This window comes from Harpia harpyja, chromosome Z (assembly GCF_026419915.1).
Source record: "Harpia harpyja isolate bHarHar1 chromosome Z, bHarHar1 primary haplotype, whole genome shotgun sequence".
Lineage (NCBI taxonomy): Eukaryota > Metazoa > Chordata > Aves > Accipitriformes > Accipitridae > Harpia > Harpia harpyja.
In genome coordinates, this window is record NC_068969.1 from 7,871,770 (window position 1) to 7,895,338 (window position 23,569).

Consider the following 23,569-nt stretch of genomic DNA (forward strand, 5'->3'; position numbering starts at 1 on the left):
TCAGTGTACAAGTTTATCTAAACACCCAAGAACTTTTTAACTGTCCACATGACATCAACTGTTCAGCATTTGCTCATACCACTTGACCATACATAGTCTTCTTGGAATTAGTCAATAATAGCAGAAAAATCTGTCACGTAATGAAACAAGTGTTCTCATATACTCACATCAGCTGTAACTGCATGTGCAAAGCTCTCCTTGTATTTGGAAAAAAAACCCAGCACCAAGCCCCCAAATAAAACACATTATCGGCCTTCTCTGGAAAGAGCAAATTGTATGATGAATGTCTGCACAACATATCAGATCCGTGAGCATGTCCTTTGATCTGATCCTATACAACTCTTCATACAGACAGACCCTTATGCTTACAGTTACTGACCCCAGGACAAGCATAAGAGCCCACATTTATGAAATCACATGCAAAATTCATGCCTCTTATTCTGACTTTCTTTTAGGTCATCACCACTCAATATTGCAGCTTAAAGCATGAATTTACTCTTACCCCTTAAGATTCTAGATCAAAACAAACATAAATGCTTATAGGATCAAGACACAGGACTGTAAGACTTCATTTCTTCCCATCAGCTTCATACAGCATGCATCACAAGTGCTTGCCCTTAACTTCAGTTTTCAAGGTAGTTATGCAACACTTAATAGCTACAATCGTTAGCTTATAATTTAAGAGTAAGCATTTATTTCAGAGCTACTGTAATTCTGATCTAACATTTAAAGTCTCACATCTTGCTAACAGATATTTATAATTCACTTCTGACAGCTTTAGCGTTTTCTTTATCACACTTTTGTGTCTATGCTTTTACACCATAGTCATGGCTGCAATTCCTGCTCATCATGAGCTTCTCTCATTTGCATTAGTCCTTGCACAGAGCAGTTTTACTTTCAAAGCAAGCTGCATCTCCCAAGCCTCATATATTTACAGAAAACACAAGCAGGTGGGCAGAGCAACTTTGAAGTTCTTGCCTATTGTTGCAAATGAGCACAATACACTGATTCATAATGAACTTTAACCAACTGCCTGAGAAACCAGCATCTTCTAAAGGTTCCAGTCTCCCTCTGCCTATGGAAGTGAAAATTGTTTTAGAGCAAGTTTGTTTTCAAGTTCACCGACCTTGACAATGTTTCATGCCTCTTATCCCACAGGTTATTTAGGATTCTTTTTTCTTCCCATTCATCTTGATGACAAACTGGTTTTGATGTCTGTGTTCAGTTATTCTTTCTTAGCACTTGCATATTAGTCTGACTCTCCCCGTAAGAAACCAGATACTAAACTGAGTGTTTTTACACAGCCACTGTTATGATTAGTATTTGTGCTTTCACAACGGTTCAGAAAAAAATTATACAGCTACACGAGAACATAAGCTCTCCTTAAGTAAAGGGCTGAAAACAGATTCAAGATGTGTCAAGAATAGCGTTCATGTGTTTTAGGGGTACCAAAACCAAACAACAACCTATATGCCTGTTCTAAATGTAGTTAACATCCCAAAAATGTCTGCAAAAAGGTCAGTATTATTCAAGAAGCAGAATCCTGGCACACTAACACAGCAGTAGAGAAAGATAAAAGCAGCTTCACTCTTCATTGAAGGTAAAGGTGACTTTGGCATGAAATCAAGAGTGACAAATGGCAGTTTCAAGTCTGATTTTGATGGGAAAAATAACTGATCTCAGCTACACAAAATCCACCAAAATAAAGTACTTCATTATTAAAAAGCAAACATTTTGCTCAAAATAAGAAGGAACTGAATATATAGCGAAATTTAAGTCTTGCAGTAAGTTGTAGCAGTGACAGTACTCAAAGAGCCCAGAACAATAAATTTCTAAAAGATAAAAGTCATGAAATTCACTTGAAAGAAGAGTAGACTGCCATGAATGGACAAGTTATTATGCAGCCAAGGTTTCCATGCTCATGTTATACTTAAAATAACAAACCAAGCCATTTTCAGAGATACCAGCTTCTTTTTAACAGCAAAGAACATTTCATAACAATTCTAAATTTAAACTTAACCTACGGTATTCAAAACAAGCTCTCAGACTACATTGTTTATTCTTCCCCTTCTGACTTTAGCAATTATAACAGCCTTAATATTAAAGCGTTGCACTCTTAATAACCTAATACATAAGGATATTGAGTAATAGTCATATTTTGCATTTCCATTCTCATCAAGTGTAGTGAGCTCTTAGCAGAGACCATGTGTAAGCTCTAGCATGCTACATGGCTGTTCTTGTAAGACAGCCACAATACAGCTGATACTCCTCAAAAAACTTTAGACTATATTGGCTTTGGCAGCACCAATCAGACTGTGTGACATGAGACAAAAATTGAAACTCCACTCCTTTACAGCAAGACAAAGCTGCATCATACTTTCAAGGCAAAACAACATTCTTAACTGCATAAAAGACCACATTGTTGAACTGCATCAACAGACTTAGTCAACTAAGACATTGGTCTTAGTTTTGCCAGCTAGCACCCAAGCTCTCCATCGCAACTACCTTCACCCCTGCTTTTTAACCAGGGATGATTTTACTGCGGAAGGCAGTCAAAGGTTTAATTTACAAGTCCATTCATGCTCATAGCTAATTTGGCCAATCTAGTGGAAGCATCATTTGTGCTATTCAGACCAAAAGATAACACCACATTTGCCCAAGGAGTAAATAGGAAGGACGAATCCCACTATCACTCAGTTTGGTCTTCTGTAAGTTGCACATAACACAGTAACTTTCCAACACTTTTTATATTCGAGTAGTACTGCTGGGATCAGCAGCTCCCACACTGCATGCCCAAGACAAATGTTGCATTTGGATGGCAGTTCAAAATACTCACTCCTTTGAAGTAATTTAGGTCCTGAAACCAAAGTATGTCTCTTCTGCATGACTCAACATGGATTGACTTTGCCCTCTGTAAAAGCACAGCCCCTGGTCCAAACCAATATATTACACCTCAAAGAATTTGTAGTGCCCTGTTTCCCATAGGCTCAGACCACGAGTAGAGCAACCCTGTGTCAACCAACACCATATGACATGGATTTGGCTGTCAGTAGCAGACACACAGTTGGTCCCAGCAGCATCTATTAGAGGTTTTGCCAGGTAAAACCTCTTCCACAGGGGAATAGTTTTGTCAGAGGGACAGATGTTCAGGGTGGTTAGTCATTATTCAAGGATTTTGTTCAGCAGCTACCTTTAATGTACATCTTGAGAGGTTCTATAATGAAGAACTAAGCTTTAGAAGAGCTCAGGCATTTCCTTCCTTTCCTTAAATTACTACTGGATAATATGCTCTAGTAATAACAGCAGTACAGGTCGGGGTAAACTTACCATAATCTCCCATTAGCAGACACGTTGTCTACACTAAATATTTAAGCCATTCCTTGGAATGTTACAAACTGAAAATGGTATTTCTTCCCATAAAGGCTTTCTTTGCCTCTGTTGTATTTCAGCCGAGAATTATACTACACAATATCTTAAATTAAAGCAGAGTTCAAAATTAGTCCAGTTCAATAGGCTAATAAACAAAGAGGTCATTGGACTGCTGGTTTCATAGCCTGCATAACTTTAGACTTAGAACACAGAAGAGGAGGAAAAGGAAGAAGTCAGCTTTAGCCAAACCCAGCCAAGGATCAACAAACACTTTCACCTCCTCCTTCCTTCTGTGATTCCTTCCTACCACCCTCTCCCACTCACCTAGTGCTAACGTCCCCTGGTTTTATTTGTGGAGTGCTCTGTAAAGAAAGCATAGTAAGGAATCAGGTTTAGAGCTGCAGACTAAGTCTTGCCCATCACAAAATACTACAGCTATTCCAACACCTCCAGCAATGGACTGAAATCACAAAATAAAAATACTACTATGTTTAAGAGAGAACATAAGTTTAGCAGCCCAGTAAAGATCTAAGTTGATAAGATTAAAGGCACTGCCACAGAGCAACAGATGTTGGCTAGAAGCTTACCTTTCAACTGAGTCAATGCCACATAGGCATAAACCCCCTGGTTCACAAACTGCTTTCTAGCTTACAGCTCGTGTTGAGCAAGATATACCAAAAACCAGCCACAATAACAACATATTTCAGAAGTATCAAAAATATCCAAAGATTGACAAGACAAAATACATAAGTTTAAGTATCACCATGTGCAAAAGTCATAACTCTTATGGGCAGTAACTTTAAATGGTTACTCTTGTAATAGCCATGACATTCAACATCACTGCTACACTTAGATCAGTGCATCATATTGAATTATTCAGCTAGTGGATTTACCCATTACAGTCAGAACTCAGATGTCTCTTAACACATGGTTCAGGGAACAGATATGAACTAATGTCTCCAAGTATTTAGAAAAGAAGCTCCAGTACAATACGTCACCCATTTCTCATGTGTGAAGCCTATACACAGAGATTTCTTGTCTTTGCTGACTGTCAGTGAAAAGATATCAGGAACAATATCTATTTTCATGACTGACACCAGCCTAAAGGATTAACATCACCTAGCAAAACTGACTTCCACTGTGGTTCACATCTGTACTTTTTTATGGACTATCATCCAAGCTTACCACACATTCTTAAACACAGGCTGCTAATAAAAAAATGCATGCATACATGCACTAAATTTATTTCCCTTAAAATCATTACATACATTTTCCTATAAGGCAAGTACAGTTAAACAAAACAGACAATACAAGATTGATTAAAAACAGGCATCTTGCAGCTCAAATAAATACCAAGGAAAGATGGCTCCATAGTTCAACTGCCTGAGTCACATACTTTCAAGCATACTGAAAAGGAACTCTACACGATTTCTGTATGCTGACCTACCAGAGTGTGATGGGTCCCATTCATACTAGTGCCAGACTTCTGTGTTTTCAGTACATCACCATAATCTGCTGCATCAAAGTTAGTTTTCCAGACCATCACCTGCAGAAGGAAGTTATCTCTATTAAAATTTTCCATCTACATTTGCTTAAAGGCCAATTTTGTGAACACATCAGAGAAGATTCAGCAGAAGCACACAGTTTACCTAAGAAAGCTTTGCCATTGATTAAGTAAAGGATGTTATTTGTAAATATGCTACTGAATACAGGCATAGCATAACTGAGTTCTCAATGAGTAAGTGACCTTTTCCAACATTCTTTGGGTCAGGAACATCATGAAACTAGGACTTAGCTAGAGAACTTCAAAGCAACATGCAGAATACACCATTAAAACCACAAATATATTAAAATACCATGCTTAGCATTATAGCACTAATCAGCCACACCCCAAACAACTAGTCCCTGGTTCATCATGAAATTCATTCACAGGAAAAGGAGAGTTAGTACTTTGAAACTAGTATTAGATATCTTGACCTAGTTTGTGAGCTGAATACCAAACTTAAATCCCACTTACAGGCATCTTCCCTCCATAATGCAGTAGTTATTTCAGAAGAGGAGAGGCCTTTAACAAATAAACCACTTCAACATATCAAGTGCAAACCCATGGAGTAAAATCCCTGGCAGTGGCTCTAAAAGTCTAAAAAAGTTTCAGAGCAATCAACAATTTCAGAAGTCTGAGACACCTATGAACCCAGGCAGCTCATCTTGGTTATCAGAAACATCAATCTTTATTCTTCACTTACAAGTTTTCAATCCTGTTTCACGTGAAAGAAAAGCATCTTTTGTAGTTGCACAGTTAACCAACGAGGCCATTCCATTGCGTAACAGAAAAAAAGTGATGTTCTTTTATTGTATAAGTTGACTCTTCACAGCTAGCAAAAGTGCTATTACAACAAAGATGGGCGTTGCCACCTAGTCTAACCTGGGGATTAAGAGCAATTCAACACAGTTGAGTGAAGGCTGATGACAGAAAAATGGATACTTACTCAGACCGCTACTTTGGGTTGAAGTCCATCTATATATTCAGTGGGGCAACTCACACTAACTATGTTTAAACCAGCATATATTTGCAGCACAGGGTGCAAATGGCACCTCCTGATTCCAGCAGGCTCATACAACAGGCCTGTCTGCAGTTCAGTAATCAAGTATGGTTTTTTAGACAGGCTACATGTCTAAATTACCACACAAAAAATTTTTTTGACCTGTAGAGATGTTCTTGATTATTATTTCTCTATTTCTTTTGGATTCAGAAAGCTAGTATTCAGCAAGGTCCATTCCACTTGAAAAGCTTCTTAAATTGCCAGTTATGTACATAAAAGGCTAATGCTGTTTTTAATACATACATATATTCTACGTTAAAAGTTCCTTCTCCATGCATGAAAGGAGGCACTGCCTGCATTTTCAGATACAAATCTAAGAGGAGAGAGGCAGTTCCTTCATGGGAGCTAAGAATAGGAAAGCCAACAGCCACCTTTCCCAATACATGCATTCAGAAACATACCACCTTGAGCTACAATGGAAAAGGCTGCCAAAGAAGTAAGTTATAACCCCATGCCATAAACGTACCTTTACAAAGCACATTTCTGGGGAGGCATTACCATTCAGTGTTTCAGTTTAACGATATCAGGTGATACTTTGCAATGAGCATTACTCTGTTTAAAGAAATCCCAACCATACGAAAGACAGAGGGAGCTGATAAAACAAAAGCCTTTTGAAGGAATCTACTTTACACAACAGAGAAATGTAAGCTAATACATCCTCTTAAGCTAAAAATGAAACAAAAAGTCAGCTTCTTGGCTATGCCTAGAAATTGAAGACAAATAAAATTACTGAAGTTTTCTATTGAAAATAAGTAACAATGAATTGCTATATAACTGCAAATTCCAGCTACATCAGGGCTTTTAAGGAAGAGAGAAACAACAACAAAAAGGCATATTTATTCCTTGTGTTAGATAAGTATTTCAAGAGCAAACCTTAATCTAGCGACCCCAATATAATTTTATAAGACAAAACTGGATGCATCTCTTCAAAACAGTCTGTTTAAAGCCTTAAATAAAAAGTGGTCTTAAAGAGACAGGGTGACAAGCTATGCCACCTATGTCAGCAAATCTATAAGATAGAGTTAAAATGCAGCAGCTCATGAAGCTGTCATGAGCTACAACCCTAGGATTGGTTTCCCCCTCGATAGTATACAATCAAAAACATACATTACATAGAGACCCAGCAAGTCATTTCAGCATGGTCCAGACACACCAGGTACATTTTTTTATTTCCCCCACTGACAACACAAAACCCCGCAGCTTTTGAAGAAATGTGAATCTAGATTATAACTCAGAACCAGAAGTAAGAGATCTCCCCTCCTGCCCCAACTGCTTCATCCACAAAAACCCTTCACCAGCAGTACAAGGCACCCAGGCTCTCAATCCTAGTGTACACATCAAGGTCAGCAAAGACAAGTCCAACTCTGACCCAAAAAGCTGTGCAACTGCAGCATTAGCACAGCCTTGCACCAGGCTTCCATTAATAAAGAGGCCTGCAGCCTATATTCTTGTCCAATCAGACTCAAAACCATCTGGTCTCCATCACTAGAGATGGCTTAGCCACAGCACCTCAAATAAGACTGAGAGGACAGATCTGTGGGAGGAGAGCCCTAAGGACTAAGAAATACAGAGCACTGTAGACCAGTGGATCCTGGAAGAGTATTCAGGGGAAGCAACCCTGCCTGCTTGCCTTGTCCTTACACTTGTATCTCAGAACTAGCCAATGGTAGATCAGGAGACAATCCATCAGAATAGGCCGTGATAGTCAAGGTATCTCAACACAGTCATGTGCACACTCAGCTACCTTATTCCCCAGCAGCAGATGCCTCAGAAAGGCATATAACAAGGGCCATATATAGGGTAATATTTCCTCTGTTGTACATACCCATTTCCCAGATAATCCAGCTGAAAGACTGCTCTTACTGAGGAAGCACATGTTTAATATCTCTTACTATTTTTAATATTTGTTTTCTCTTTGAAAGCAGTAAGATGCCAAGAAAACAGTAACAACAAGGCACAAAACTGTGAAATTAAACTAGTCAAATACCTGTTCATCAGAACCTCCAGAAGCAAAAAAGTCTCCAGCTCTTGAAAATGCTACACAGGTAGCTGGCCCCTGCAAACAGATTTAAAAGATAGGTTTACGAAAATGTGCAAGAAAAAGTGTTACAAAGCTCCATTCATCACAGCTTTACAAGGTATTTCTCATTTGACATCAGCAATCTAAAGGCAAATTTTAAAAAGCTCTTATCTCATCAGGTAAGTGGGCCACAATTAACACGCTAAGCTTGCTAGCAGTTACTTGCCATTTCCCACATTTTTGCCCCCTTTGTTTAAGACACGTACTTTTTAATATCCATGGCATTAAGACATAGACAGGAACAAACCAAGCTTTGCAGCTTCAGGCTTTTCCTTGTTCCCTCTCAATCATTCTTTCTTCCCTTTAGAATTAGAAACTTCTAAAACTCCTGTTCATTTATTAAAAGCAGTGAAACTGTTGAGTTTTGTTAAATACAGTATTCAGTTAGCCACCTGACAGAAAGGTTTAAAGCAGAAAAGCAGGTTTGAACACAGAGATACACACAGAACAGCATCAAAATGCTTATTGAAAAAGCTTGTTAGACATAAAATACCCCCACTACTGACAATTCTAAGCATTCACAAATCATAAGCCATGTCCCATAAAAATGCAAGTTTTTAAAAACAAATTTGAGGAGCAATGAATCTACCTTTCAGACTTCAATTGCCAAGCCCTCAGAATCCACATTTTCCAAGCTCGTCCTCACACCCTGAACAGTAGAGCCGTGAAAGGAAAATGCACTAAGCCAAGATTTTCACATAATCATGGAACTCCAGGGGCCAGAACTTCAAGCATTACCCAGAATCTTCAAGACACTGAACACAAGACAGCAAATTTCATGGACCACTGTGTCACCAGATTCACCATGGAAAATAGTATCTTCTTTCCACATGCCTTCCCAACAGCCTCTCTTTGAAAATACTTAACTGTCACTAAGGGACAGCATAAAACACATGACTGATGATAAAAATAGCCAACAGGTAGGGCTACAGGCAAGAAGTGAAAGAATCAGTTCTATCATGAAGGAAAAGGTGGGTGGAGTAGTTTGGTTGGTTGGTTTTGTTTGTTGCTTGTTTGGGTTTAATAGTCATCACATGATCTCCTATATATTTCTAGAATATTCCATACAAACTGCTCACTGCAGAAGACCCAAGGCTTAAAGCTCTTGCATACTCCACCACGACATAACTTCAAAACATGCTTGACCAGCTATCAACCAAAGCAATCAATCTGCATCAATTAATTTGGCCAAGGTTAGAAGCATTTTAAGTCATGATATCTGTACAAGCAGAATAACTGAACACATAAGATCCAATATTCAGAGCAGAATCCAAATAGTCATTTCATTTGAGACTTGGCAGTCAAGAAGACCACAAAGTTTTCAGCACAAGAGGCAGAAAAAGCCAAGGCTACCTGAGGAGCACTGGTAAAAAGAACATGTCACTGAACAGCAGACAGAGCAGCATCAGCAGACCATACTGTATTCATACATTAGCTTGTATTTACCATATTCTGTATACTATCTAGAGTTTTGCAGGAGGCAGCTATTCTCTTTGGATACCAACTAGCAGGACAAAGTCAACACAAGGGAGACATCCAAAGGCATCAGAAACAAAACAGAATCACTGCTTCATATCCCCTTACATGTGGAGCATGTGGCCAAGCAATGACAGAGGTTTCAAACCAAACAGGCGCCCGCAGCAGCACAGAAGAAAGCAAGCAGCAGGCAGGCACTCCTTACAATAGCAGCATTTGCCATTTTTAAGCTACACCCTAGTGATCTATGCAGGTTTGTGTTAGCTGTCAGGTTTTTAACTGAAGAATAGAAGACTGGCTTAAACTGCTTTTCTCTTAGGGGTTTTACAGAAGAGATACCAGAGTTAATGCATGCAGGATCATCTTCATACAGTACAGGCACTTGCATTTTGAAGAAGCCTTGCTCTTAAAACAACAGTCAGTTCTGAGAGACTTTAAATGGTGCTGACTGCTAAAGCACTGCTTGAGTAAAAGAATGCATTTCACACCACACATCCATTTTAATACCTTTTCAACCTTTCAGAAAGCACACAGGAAGATGCACATGGGAAGGATGAGGCAGGCGCTCTGCGATGCAATTAAACAGAGCTGGGAAATTGTTACATGTGTTTGAGCACAAGCACAACAGACAAACTGTTCTGCTTAGAATAAACAGCTGAGAACCCAGACAGTGAAGTTTTATGTCAGCTGTTGAACACATTACTTTAGAGACTGTCCTAAGCCTAAGCTTTTGCCCAAGCTGAAATGGGCAGAGGCAGGAACAAGCATTTCCAGAGGCTGCCTATGGTCAAGTTTGCTGGGAAAAGCAAGATGAACTAGTGACAGGCTAACAACAACAACACAACAAACAAAAAACCCCAAACACACAACCAGAAAAGCCACAACAACCACCACCAGAAAACTCCACCACACAAACATACACCTCCTGACAGACCTCTTTCAAGTAAGATCACATATCTCAGAAGGGAAGTAAGAAGCTTCTCCTCGCCCTGTATCAAGTTCCAAGAACAGACTGTTCTATTAAGAGTTGACATCTTCCCAGTGGGCATCACGTGGAAATCTCACATCCAGTTTGCTTCTGGTTTCCCTTCTTTCTCTCCTTTGTAAAAGTGAGCTCATCATTATAAATCCTAAAGGTAGACAAATACCCAAAGATTGTATCTGGGACAAGCACCCAACTCTCACTGCAACCTGTGTCCCACAGTCCTGTGTGATTTCAAATATGCTGGCACAAGGTTATGCTGGCAAAACTAGAGTCTTGATGTGGTCACTTCCAGTGTGAAGAGTTTTAGCTTCCTTAAAACACATTAAAGTATTTCCATACTATCATTTCACCTGCAGTGATTTCAAAGGGTTTTGAGGCCTTCTAATAGCAACATCTCACTCGAGAGATCTTGCCAGAAATGATGTAGTAGCAGCAATTTCAAAATGCATGTGCAGTCATTAGTTTGACTAAGCTTGTTCAACTAACACAGTATTAAATAGTGCAGATATTTCAAACCAAAGACACCACCATCAATCAGCTGAGACAAAGCGTGCTTCTGCCTTCTACTCCCACCCACCTTCCCCAGCAGTTCAGCTCTCCAACCACACTGTCAGGAACAGAGACTCTCTAAAAAATGCAGAAGCAGAAGACAAATAAGCAGTAAAAGAGGGCGGAAACAAGTACATAGCCAGAAAACTGCACAGTGGTGAATATTGTGCAAAGATGACAGAGCTGAGGATACAGAAGCTGCACTCCGACTGTAATAAACCAGTCAGGGTTGGGAGGACAGCAAAAACTTTCAAGACATTAAGACAAAGTGTTCACGAACAAGCACAAGTGAGGAATACTACAGAAGAGCAATGTTTCACGAAACTATTTTTATCAGTCTGAATATTTCAGTGTAGTTAGACAAAATTTAGCACAATGCAAATCACATCAAAACGGGCAATGAACTGACTCCAAACTCACTGCATTCTGAAGGGAAAAAGTTCAACAGAACATATTCCTCCCAAAATAGAAAATTATATCAAAGACTGAATGTGCCTTTATAAATTGAAAGAAGGGGAACAAACAAGCCTATAGACCCAACATCCTCTACAAATTTGTTGACATAAATTAAGTGAAAAGTATTTTTGCTACATATACTTGCATTACTTTTCCCAGATATAACAGGTTTACTATGGCAACATACAAGTAATAGTTTGCCAAATACTCTTGTAATTTAATATAAACACACAAAACAAAAATAAAAAGCTACACTTGCCACTGATTAGCCACAGCCTAACTCCCATTTGTTTCAGGTAAGCACAGCAGAGATCCAACAGATTTCTGATGCAGTCCTGAACAATAGGTACATGGCTGGAGACTGAAGAATTCAAATCTTCCTTCAGATTTTTTTTTTCTCTTTTAAACTTACCATTTGCATTAAAAGTGCCAAAAAGCAGCAGTTGCATGGTCTTCTATACAAGTTGTAGGGAGAATTTTAAGCTTATTTCCCATGCAACTAGAAAATGTGGGATACAGCAACCTTCTAAAGGATCATTTTATTCCTCTTTCTGTAGCAGGATACAAATGCCCTTCTATTAGTATTCCCTGCAGGTTCAGAAGTTCCAGTTCTACCTCCTCATTGTGCTAGGCGCTGCACACAAGATGCTAGCACCAGTCCCCACATTCCTACAGCTTCTTGCCTTAAAGAGCAAACTGCAGAAAGAAAGGACTGGACAATGAGATACACCAAGTCAGCAGCAAGGAATATTTCTATTTAGTCCTCAGCAGGCCAACAACATGAGGACTGTTGAGCTTTTGTGCATGTCAAATAGAGTTTGAAATTATAATAATAATTTTGGTGATACTGGGAAAGAGCTGCAGAAAGTTTTAAGGAAAGTACAGAAGAGAACAAAAAAGTCATCCACTGGAAATGTTGAGTGGGAAGAACATTGCCACTAAACAACAGTCAACTCATCTCCTCTAGCGAAAGAGTACCACCAGGCAAGGTGAAGATAAGCCCCAGGGAGTCTTGAAAAGGACAAATCACTCGCACACTGGATGCAGCAAAGAAACTGGAAATAAACAAACAAAAAAAAAGGAAGCCATACAGAAGGAATAACAACAGGATCAAACCTAGTCCTTTGCATCAGCATTCCCAATGAACAAGATTCAGGCAAGGTCAGATTGCCATGCCATGGTAGCTGAAACACCAGGTGACAACCCACTTCTAGCTGCATACAAAGGTAAGAAGGGTGAGGCACAGCATATTACATGATCTAATTTATGTGCAGACTACCCCCCAGAGACAGAGATTACACCTTCTCCTTGTTTTCCCACTTCCTACAGAAGGAGACTAGTGATCACAAGACCTTTATTGCCCTAGCAATTCACAGGTTGATCAGCTTACACAAAACATGAAGTGTAGCCTTAGAAAAAGATGTTCAGAACTATTCCGAATAACTTGAATGCATTCATTGCCTAGAGAGATGGCCAGGACACAGATTACAACATTGAGTGAGTGACCGGCAGGATGCTAACAGCATCAGTAACAATTGACACAGGGATCAACAGAGACAACAGGAATAGCATCCCTGAACACAAAGCTTTCAAAGGTGGAGATAAAAATAGATCTCTCTGAAATAAATACTTAAGAGAAAGACCAAGAGTTTAGTTTGGAGAAATGGAAATACGCCTGGAGCAGTCATACCTGCATGCAGACAGATGAATGTGTACCACCTATAAATAATAAGCGGACAATCACAGAGAAAACCCTCTTGAACACTGTTTCCTCCCCCATAGAACTGCTGGAGGACAGAAGGCGCACAATTTCAAGAACAGCAAGGCCAACACCAACAGTCAATTCAAGTCAAGAAAGGCCAGACTTGCAAGCTTCAGCTAGAAACAGAGCTAACATTTTGGCTTCAGCATAAAAGAAGAAACAAGAGCCAGGCTGGAGAGGGTCCATGAATAAACCAGAGAAGACTATTTTAACAATGCCCAGTCTGCACAACGAAAGCAGAAGCAGAGAGGAAGGTAGCTGGAGAGACAAGTGGGGTCAAGGATGCCAGCAGAGATGTAGAAGTGGGAAGATATGAGCCAGTACATTCGAACTCTCCTGGAACATATTAATTAGTACAAAGAGAAAAAGGAGATACAAGTGGTGACAAGGTCCGAGAAGCAAATCCAGCAGCAACCAGCACGCTGGGATCCCAGGCATGGGATCATCAGTTCAAGGCATAAAAGAAATAATAAACAGAGCAGTCACTGCCACTGTTCACAGTGCTTTTAACTGCTTCATGGCACAGGAGAAGAGGATAAGTCGCACTTGGACAGATGGACATTGAAATGACAGAGGGTAGAGGAGCAAAAGATACAAAGAATAAGTGATCAAGACAATTAGGAAAACACCAAGAGCAGGTAAGGAACTTGATAAATGCATTCAAAGTGCCAAAGAACATAGAGGGCCTGAGACAAGATGCTGGATGTCATGTGTCTTTCACCTATCACTTGGTTTCAGCAAGCAGAGAAAGCAGTGAAGAGAGTTCAGTGAAGACCAATTCAAATTAAGACTTTTTAGTAAGGCAGGAGCACTGAGCCTGTATCTCAGGATCAACAATGAACCCACAGCAAGGAAACCCACAGCTATGATGATCTATTCAATCTCATCAGAAAAGGTGAGAGACAATAGCAGGATACTTAGTAGGAGAAGAAAGCTGGACAGAGGCAGGAAGACATACAAGGGACAAGACAGGTGACAAAGTTAACACACTTGTTTCACAATCTGGTAGAGGATGCAGCACATATCCTGCAGAAGAAGCATCAGACAAGAAAGTCCAAATCTTAGAAAGAGGTAAGAGCTAGCAAAAAAGGCTATGAAAGCTATGGATGTTTGTTGTCTTTTTACAAACACCATAGATACCCTAAAGACAACATGGCTAGGGAAAAACGTGTCAGCACAGGTATTGCATATTGGCAAATCAAGAGGTACAAGACAGAGCTGAGTATTGTCCTCAAGTGGGGATGGAGTGGAAAGCATCCACATCTCCAACAGTAAGGACAAGAAAAAGGTTTAGATAAAAAGGGCAGATTCCTAGAAACTGCACAATGAGGGTGATAACACAAAGGAGAGAGAGGGAGGGAAAGGGAACCAAGGAGAAAAGCACAGGGGACAGAGGTGGCAATGGCAACAAGGGCTGTTTTCATGCAAAATACCTCTGACAAGAAGTCACAAGGATTCTCAGTCCACTAAGCTTTGAAAAATTCCTATATTGTTACACAGAGAAACACTGTCATGCCTGCACCTTCCTTTGCCAGGGAGTAAGGGCTACAGCACCTCATAACTGAATCTTCAGTAGCTTTTTAAGCTTCAGTTTAAAAAAAGTACAACAGAAGAATAGAGCACTCATCCTTCCTTTTAACAGTCAAAAATGCTAATCTAAAGTCAGTCACTTGTTGTTTGCAACACACCCTTCTCTCCCTTTGTTGGTCCAGTTCTGTGCAACCCTGAGATGTCCTCACAACCTTCAAAGAGGACGAGGCCTGCATGGATGTTTAATGCCACTTCAGTAGAGTTGGCAGCAGACAGTAAAGGAGCACATTTGTTTACTGTGCACCTGCTCAGAAGATCTTGCTCTTTAGTCAGCCAGCAAAGCAGAGAGCACCTACACCACCCAGGTAGGTAGAACACAGCTACTTCATGATTCAAGTCAAGGTTGCTTAGAGAATTGTAGCTTTGCATTTTCTGTCTTCCTATTTATAAACATAACCATGCAGATGTTTTCTAAATATTTACTGAGAACTTCCATTCCACTAAGGAAGTCAGTCTGGAAATGCTCTAATCAAACCACCCCAAAGGGCAGACAAGCACTGTGCACATACCTGCTCTCCTCTAGCAACTCTCTGGAGGTGACTTACAGGCCCCAAAACATTCTGTTCCTCCACAATGACTCAGTACCAGAGGTGAACCTACTTATCAACCCAGTGTCTCATCTGTATGGAATTAGGCAAGAGTACTTCACAGCTTGAAGCACTCCAGAACTAAAATATGCAGCACAATACAGAATGATATTTCACAGATGCAAGATGTCAGCTCCAAGCTGCAAACTCCTGTCTCTAACGATCCTTCTGCTACAAGGGGGCCAGCTACATTACAATTAAAGACAGCAATGTAAACTTGGCAATCCTCCCTATGTAAACTACAGCTAATCAGCTGCTAACAAATTCCTGGCACTCCAGCAGTTGCGTCAAAGTATGTCTAAAGGACCTTAAGGTTTTTTTCCTTCAAGTGTCCACTCGCATGCAGCCTTCCCAGAACAACATAACAGCAATCAGCTGTCAGAGTAGGAACAGTCTCAACAAGCATATTCACCCACAGAGTCACAATTCAAGAATGTCTTCAGAACAGGCTGTTCATTTGGTGCCTAACCTATAGCCCTCACTTAAAAAGGCAAATCTATTTAATGACCAAAAAATCCACACCCACTTCATTTTTAGCCACTTGGAGATACTGGCAGAAATCACAGTGAGAACAGAGGAAAAAGCCCTCAGTATTAAGTAGCCTGGGTTTATCTATGAGCAGAGCAGGCTAGAGAAGCAGCCAGAGCAGGAATCCACCCCAGCAGCTTCTGATGAAAGCAGGGCCTGTTGTCACTGCTGGTTGCTTACTGTGAATGAAGCACAGTTATCATACACTTTTAGTGGAAAAGTAAGGTATCTGTTAAATCAGGCACGAAAAGAACAAACACACAACAGTACAGCACATGCCAGCAGAGGGAATGCCAGCCAGGGCTATGCTAGGACTAGTTCCACAGCCATCTTGGTGCAATACCCTTAAAGATGACCAGAAAGCACTACCAGCCACTTTTACACTTCTACTTGTTTCCAAACTGAGGGAGATGTAATTTCACAATGGCAACTACCCTTCAGCTGTGCCAGTGTCAAAGCACTTCCAATGCCAGTTAGATGTCTAGGAGAGAGTGGCAGACATTGTCTTACTGATCTGAACTGGGGCGGGGGGGGGGCAAAATACAGAGCTTTATACTTCTGAACAGACGATTCACAAACCAACTGTTTTGTAGAAGCCCTGAGTTAAGTACAGCATCAGCCTAAAGGGATTTTCTATTGTCTAATTCTGAAGACCTCCATCACCATAATCAGTTTTGGACTCTCATTCAAAGCTAAACTTTTTTTGTCCCACTGCACTCAGTGAGGAGCAGCCTACAGCTCAGAAGGGAGGAAAACGGAAAGCAGGTTCAGCCTTGTGCTGAACAATAACCAGGCACAACCTTTCCCAAGGGAAGGATGAAGGGTGTAAATATCCACTGTCCCTCCACACTTACCCTTTTCCAGAAAGCTACTTCCTAAGAACTCTTTTTGCAAATTAACACAAAAGGCAAAAATGAAAACAAGATTAAGACAACGATTAGAAGCTTTGCAGCCCGTATCTGATAGGAGTACCCACCTAGTCCAGTTTTCAGAGTATGAAAGTTTTATGCAGTCAAGGTTTACATGTTAGGATATTTATTATGTTCCCCCCATTCTTTTCAGCATTTGAACCCTTCGGTCAGTTTTAATCAGATCTTTCCATGAAGTAAAGCTTTAAGTATGAGGCTGTTCTATTTTTCCATTAATATTACAACAAAGGAGAAAAGTTTATTAATACACAGCAAAAGAGAAGTTACAGAACAAACTTGACCTTTTTAGATGTCAGACAAGGCAGTCATTAAACAAAGCCACAAGAAGCCAGAATTATCAGTTTTGCAGCTTACACAGCTACCATTATTGCCCAGAACCATCCCCACCACCCCCAACAACTTCAGGCTGTGATTCTCCCCAGCTAGTTTTGATGCTTTAAGACTCAGGCCCTGTTTTAACAGAGAGACTAGTGGATTAAGAATTACTGTTCTCTTTGTCCCTTTGGAAAGAGAACCTTTAAAGCAGGTCTGCTTTTTCATGCCTTTGAGCCCCACTCAGCACAGACAATGAAATTAGTCTATTTATTTTCATTTAACATTTAAAAAGAGAGCTCCGAACATTCATATAATTAACCTTACAAGCAACACATCCAGCAGCATAATACTAATAGGCCAATCAGTTAAACTTAACCAACCAGCAGCATTTATCACCTTCAATTATTTAATTCAGCCTGTTAACAAAATGGAAATGTGTTCCCAAATCACATCCTGAAATACATTTCCTCCATTTTACCACTACTGTCCTTAAGTCTCCTGTCAGCTAAATAGCATTTATCTTCACAACACCTATGTCAGGGGGCCAAGTGTTATCTGCACCACTCTAGGGAGAGAGACAGTCAGAGCTGCAGTACAGAGAGTGCACCACAGACCCAGGATTAGAGTCTAGGGCACAGCTCTGACTGTGCCCCTTAGGTCTTTGACTTGCATTCTCAACAGTGGAGCTCCCTTTCTGTCTTGCTTTCTCATCTTCTCCATTCCTGCCTTACCTCCTTCCCTCCCCATAGGCACTCCCTTCGAAACAGTGATAATCTCAAAGATTATTAGTAGTACTATCATCATAGTTTTATGCAAGCAAGTTTTCAAAAGATTTTTGGCCATGAAGAATGAAAGGCTCAAGCACAGATTTGCCCGGTTTGTTATGGGTTTGTACATTACTGTATAAAAGGCTTTGCCTCACCTGGTGACCATGAAGAGTATATAGAAGTCTTCCTTCTAGCAAGTCCAGAATTTTAAGAGTTGAATCATTGGAAGCAGTAACCAGATAGTTTCCAGAGGGATGGAAGGAAAGACTGTTCACCACAGCACTGTGCACTAAGGATGGAAAAAAACGTATATAATAGTCACCAAGACCAGTTTACATAAGCCCAAGGCAAAAAAATAAAGTGCAAGCGCATTCCAATTCTCTGTTATAAAGTTTAACAGGAAAATTAGCATGGGGGAAACATTCTTCAAAGCACTGGAGAACAAGCACAGTACTTAATTCTTGCAAAAACAGGCACTACTTTATTGAAAGGGGAAAGGAAGCTTTGCCAATTATTCTGGGAGATTTACGGCTACAAAAACTTCCAGCGTAGCCCCAAAATGTAACTATATGTGCAAGTGATATATCATATAGCATATACTATATAGCAAGAGCTATATGTTTCTGTGAGAGCTGGACTTTGACATATTTTACTACTGTGGAGATGCCATTCTTGCTCCCAAGTCATTCTAGAATAAAGTCTATATGCTAGTACATTAAGGAGAAGACTGAAATTACAAAGAAAGACAAACTCAAAGTTGGCATTGCACAGGTTCTTTTGGTTTACTACCAGACTCTAACCAAGACTGGGTTTAAGAGAAGATAGGAAGGAAGAACCAGCAACTTGAAAATGGTCCAGTATAAGCATTATTTCTTCAGATATCCAATTTGTCTCACCAAAAATTTAAAACAAGTATGAATAGACAAACTATCAGGAGTGTGAACTTCCAGTAAAGCAATCCTTCCTGCATGAAGATGAAGCCTGAGAGTTATTTTGAAAAGAGCTAAAGAAAATGCTCTAGGAAAAAAGTCAAACTACACTTAAGTTCACTGTAACATTAAACATCTACCTAGCGTAGGGCTTTTTCCCCCTCCCCAAACTTTTACAAAACAGGCTTTGAACATATTGATTTATGAGAACATGCAGTACTTTACATATGCACATCTTTCTGAGCGTATGTGACATTACAGATTATTAAGACTATGCTTGAAGAGGGTTTTAACTATCCAATTATTCTTAATTATACTATGTGCCCTCCAAATGTTCTAGTTATCTCAAATCTACTACTACTAATACAGCCCCCCCAACTAAATTTATATTCCCTTGAGAGTCTACTGTGCATTTCAAATCCAAACTGCATGTTAAAAACCCTAAAAACAGTTTTAAAGACACTAGAACCAATTTTTTTTTTTTGCAGGTGTGGATTTGAAACAGAAATCTAAAATAACCTTGCTCACTTGTAAAACAGAATGCATCTACTTTTGAAACTCTCAGGAACACTAGATACCTCAGCTTAAGTTCTGAGAACGTAACTCCTCTTGACCTAGACTATTAAAAAAAAACACAGAAGAAAACCTTAACTCAGAGGTAACTTCTAAACAGCTATTTTTATTGGTGAATACTGTCTCTCTCACACAGCAAGATATTCCTCTACTCCCCCAGCCCTGTATTACACTATGTATTAAAGGAGAAAAAGTCTATGTGGAGTTCTTCCTCCTGAAAGGGTACTAAATACATTTCTCCTTTGAAAATTTTATTCCAAGTGATTTGTAATATTCCTCACCCCATTAGTGTCTATATTCAGATAAAAGCAAACATATTTTGTCAATATGTTGTCAATACTTGTCAAGGGCAAGTCCTGAAAGGATTCACACCAGAAGTAGACAAAGTTAGTGATATATCCTCCAAGTTCCAGATAGCAAATGAAGTATTTCCAGCTTCACCAAAAAACCTTTTCATAATGGAAAGAAATCACACAGACTGTGGCCGTGTAAGCAGTTGCAGCTTCTGTGCTCAAGGAATTCTTGGCTGTCTTAAGCTCAGAGAAAATGTCATGCCTCTTCTGCCAAACCAGCTCATATCTTCCACAAGACCATTCAAAACACCTCTCCAAAAAATTGCCAACATGTCCTGCAACCTCACTTGATAAACAATAAATCTGGTGCAGCACAAGGTGTCATCTCCCAGCGACTTGTTGCTACAAGCCTACCCTTCTGCCAGCCGAGCCCTAGAAAAGTAACAGCCAGTTAAGGAACTTACACTGGGGGATTAATGACTAAAATTGAATCATGCCAGCCTACAGAGGGACTGAACATAACTGTCCCAAGTCTGACAATACTAGTTTTATGTAATCAGTGAATGCAACGATTTAGTAGCCACCAGTGAGAAGATAAATTAGGATGCCCTTGACACAGCCACAGTCCCTAGCAAACACATAGAGCTGGAAAGTGGCTATCTGAACTGTATAAGAGTACCAATTGTTCTTTTCAAACAGCAATAAAAAAAGTTAGAGCTGTTTCCATAGACCTGGAACAGAAGTGCCCCACACACAACTTTGCACAAGGAAAAAGTATCAGGCAATAAACATTGGCCATTTTTGTAGGCAGATGATCTACTGTACAAAAAAGTTAGCGCCAAGTAGAGGATTGAATAAAGCATCTTCTGTTCTCCTGTACAGTAAACATGACCACAGCATACTTTGCTAAAAAAACCAAAAACAAACAAAAAAACCCACAACAAAAAACACACACCACACAAAAGGTTTTGCAGTTTGCTCTACTTCCAACTTTCATTTACGAAAGTCACAGTTGGAACAAGTCCTGGCAACAAGAGCAGCACTGCTAAAAGACAAATCAGTTTTGGAAAACAGCCCAACTTTAACACGCAAAAGTCTGTGGCAGGGCTACTTACCTATTAACTCCTGGATGCAACTCAATCTTTAAAATGGATTCCCTTGAAATCAGGCAGCATAAGCACGTCCTGAAGGACGAGGTGCCCTCTAGTGGGACTGAGATGGCAGCTTCACATGGGAGAGCCACAAAACTAAATCCGATTTAGCCAAAAGGCATGTGTATAAACCCTCGGAAGAGCAGGGCTTATAAACACATCTCCAGAACATGTTACAAACACATCAGTTTGTGGCCACAGGTGCACAAAGTGACCTCATACAGCTACCACTGCAATTTTAGGTTTCTTTGGCTTTTATGACTATTTCTAGTTCAAAGTTTAATACACAATTAGGATTTACACAGTAGCTGTTGAAAATAACACTCATAACAGGAAAAGATCCCTTCAATAGCATGGGTGTCAGACTAAAATGCCATTTAGTGAGGGTGGGATAGAAGGGAAATATATAATTCCAAGACACAAAAAATAAACCTGACAGCCAAACCTAAACCACATTAGATTTGGACAATTTAACAGCAGTAAGTAGAAGCAGGAATAGATGATTTTTGAACCAAGTTATACTGTGGCTGGAAACACACACTGCAGATCTTGCCACTGTTGAAAAGCTGATAAAGTAGGTTAAAGGACAATATGACACTGTTCAGGTATTTAAACACGCTACCTATTTTAGTAACAAGACTTAAGAAAGTCGTTTCCAAGTTTTGATATAGGTCACAATGTAACAATACTTATTACACAAAGAATCACACTTTAGTATTCATCATTGTAATTATACCAGCTCAATACCAATGAATTGGAACAACAGTTAACAGAATCTAATGGAAATCAAACCTTTTGACAACTACCAGAAAACAGGGAGTGATTGCAAGTCCATAAGAATAACTGAAGAAATAAAAAAAAAAGTCACATTATATGAGAGTTCAAGGAGCTCTGGCAGGTTTACAGTTGAAAAAGAGTTCAAAGAGTACTTGACTTGACTACACTTGAGAGGACAACCCCACAAGCCAGGAATAAATTGCAGTGCAGCAGGAAGCTGATGCCAGAAATAAGGAATACAATGGTTTTTTCTACCCAAGAAAAAGCCCTGTTCCAATGATAGTGGTGTCACCATCAGTGCTTAATAGTCAGATCAGATGATCGTAATAGTGTTTCCATCTATATGCAAAGAGCAAAAGAACAGCCCTCTATATACAGAATTATGAAAGCATTCTAAAGTTTGCAGACTGTTTCTACTCCATAGCAACTTCTTTTGGGGGAGCTTTTATTTACTTTATGGAAGCCAAAGAACTTTCATAATCTTAATAGCTTCTCTGCAGACAATCTGCATTTGCTTCGAGATGAGTAACTTCCATTGCTCTTACCTACCAGAAGAGGTCTAGTCTTTCACAGGTTGCTGTGAAGGAAGACAAGCCGAAGAACTTTGCTCCTTAAACATCGCTCATTTTCTCTGCCTTTCTATATCAAGGGAAACTAGAAAACTTGTATTGAGAGCCTGCAAATTCTTTCATCGCCTTTTGAGTAAAGGGATACACAGTCAAAAGCACTTTAAAAAAAACAACCGAAGTTACATAAAGCCAGAAGGACCAACAGCTTTAATTTAGAACTCAATTTTTTTACTCTTAACTTGCAAAGTTAGCAAGAATCAACTGCAAGCTATTTACTACTCTGTCTTTTCTGCCTGGCATTCAGCTGTGAGGCTGTCACAACAGGAACTGACAGTATCTGATGCGCATGGCAGAAAGAACAATACACCAAGCTCCAGCCCTGTATTGCCGATCTGCTTTACTAGCATGCCAGAAGCAGTCTTCACAAAAAACTAACAAAACGAACTTTAATAAGCTATCTGTACTGGAAACAGTGCTTGAGAACACATGGATTTACAAAATACTACAGCAGCCCTAAAAATTGTTAACAGTAAGGGAAAGAAAAGCCACATTTAGGCTCAAGAAACTAATATGCACAAAACAGGACAATCAAACTCAAAGCAGCTTGCAGGAATGGGAAAGCACCCTCTTCCTATCTAGTTCTACGAAACAGCAGCACTACGCAGTTTGACAAGAACAGGTAATGGGAGGAGATGCCATTTGGAGGGGGGGGGGGGGGGGGGATAAGATTTAGACTCCTAAATATAAAAGCTAGCTACTCCAAGGACAAGCCAACCTGGACAAGTCACAACAAGGTCAAAGCTAATTCTGGAAGCTGAAACCAAACAGATGCTGGAGAAGGAACCATAAACATGGATCATGGTACAGAACTGCAATTGGTTGATTTTGATTCTCCTCTTTTGTTAACTTTTCCTAACTTTCTCATGAAGAACTTAACCTTTTGCTTTGCTGGAATGCATCTAACTCCTTCTACAGGCTTATTCAGAGGCAAAGGCCACATCCTTTTCACTGCACATAATCTCAAGAACAGTGAATACAAGCCAAGTGGCATTGCAGATAACACCTATGCACACCTGCAACATGGGACAGTTTCAGCATCAGGGCTTTTTAGCTTTTTGATGATGGGCAGAGAAGGACAAATCAGAACAGAGATGTTTCTCACCAATATGCAAGAATCAGTCTTGGAGCTAACACAAAGCAAAGCATGATGTTTGGTGAAAAAAGGCTTCCACTGGCAGGCCTAACCCAGTGCCCTTCTGGAAAAGCAGCAGGTGATGGACA

General features: G+C 39.9%; 1 protein-coding gene across 5 annotated transcripts in view; it reads right to left on the bottom strand.

The window, feature by feature from the left end:
- POC1A (POC1 centriolar protein A) overlaps window positions 1-23,569 on the bottom strand; it is a 59,283-nt gene that overhangs the window by 24,730 nt on the left and 10,984 nt on the right. For all 5 annotated transcript variants that reach the window (XM_052777245.1, XM_052777247.1, XM_052777248.1 and 2 more), the window contains 3 exons: window positions 18,152-18,285; window positions 7,960-8,028; window positions 4,817-4,915 (listed from right to left, as the gene is read on the bottom strand). In XM_052777245.1, coding sequence (XP_052633205.1) covers window positions 4,817-4,915; window positions 7,960-8,028; window positions 18,152-18,285 — 302 coding nt within the window. The remainder of the gene's footprint in view (window positions 1-4,816; window positions 4,916-7,959; window positions 8,029-18,151; window positions 18,286-23,569) is intronic.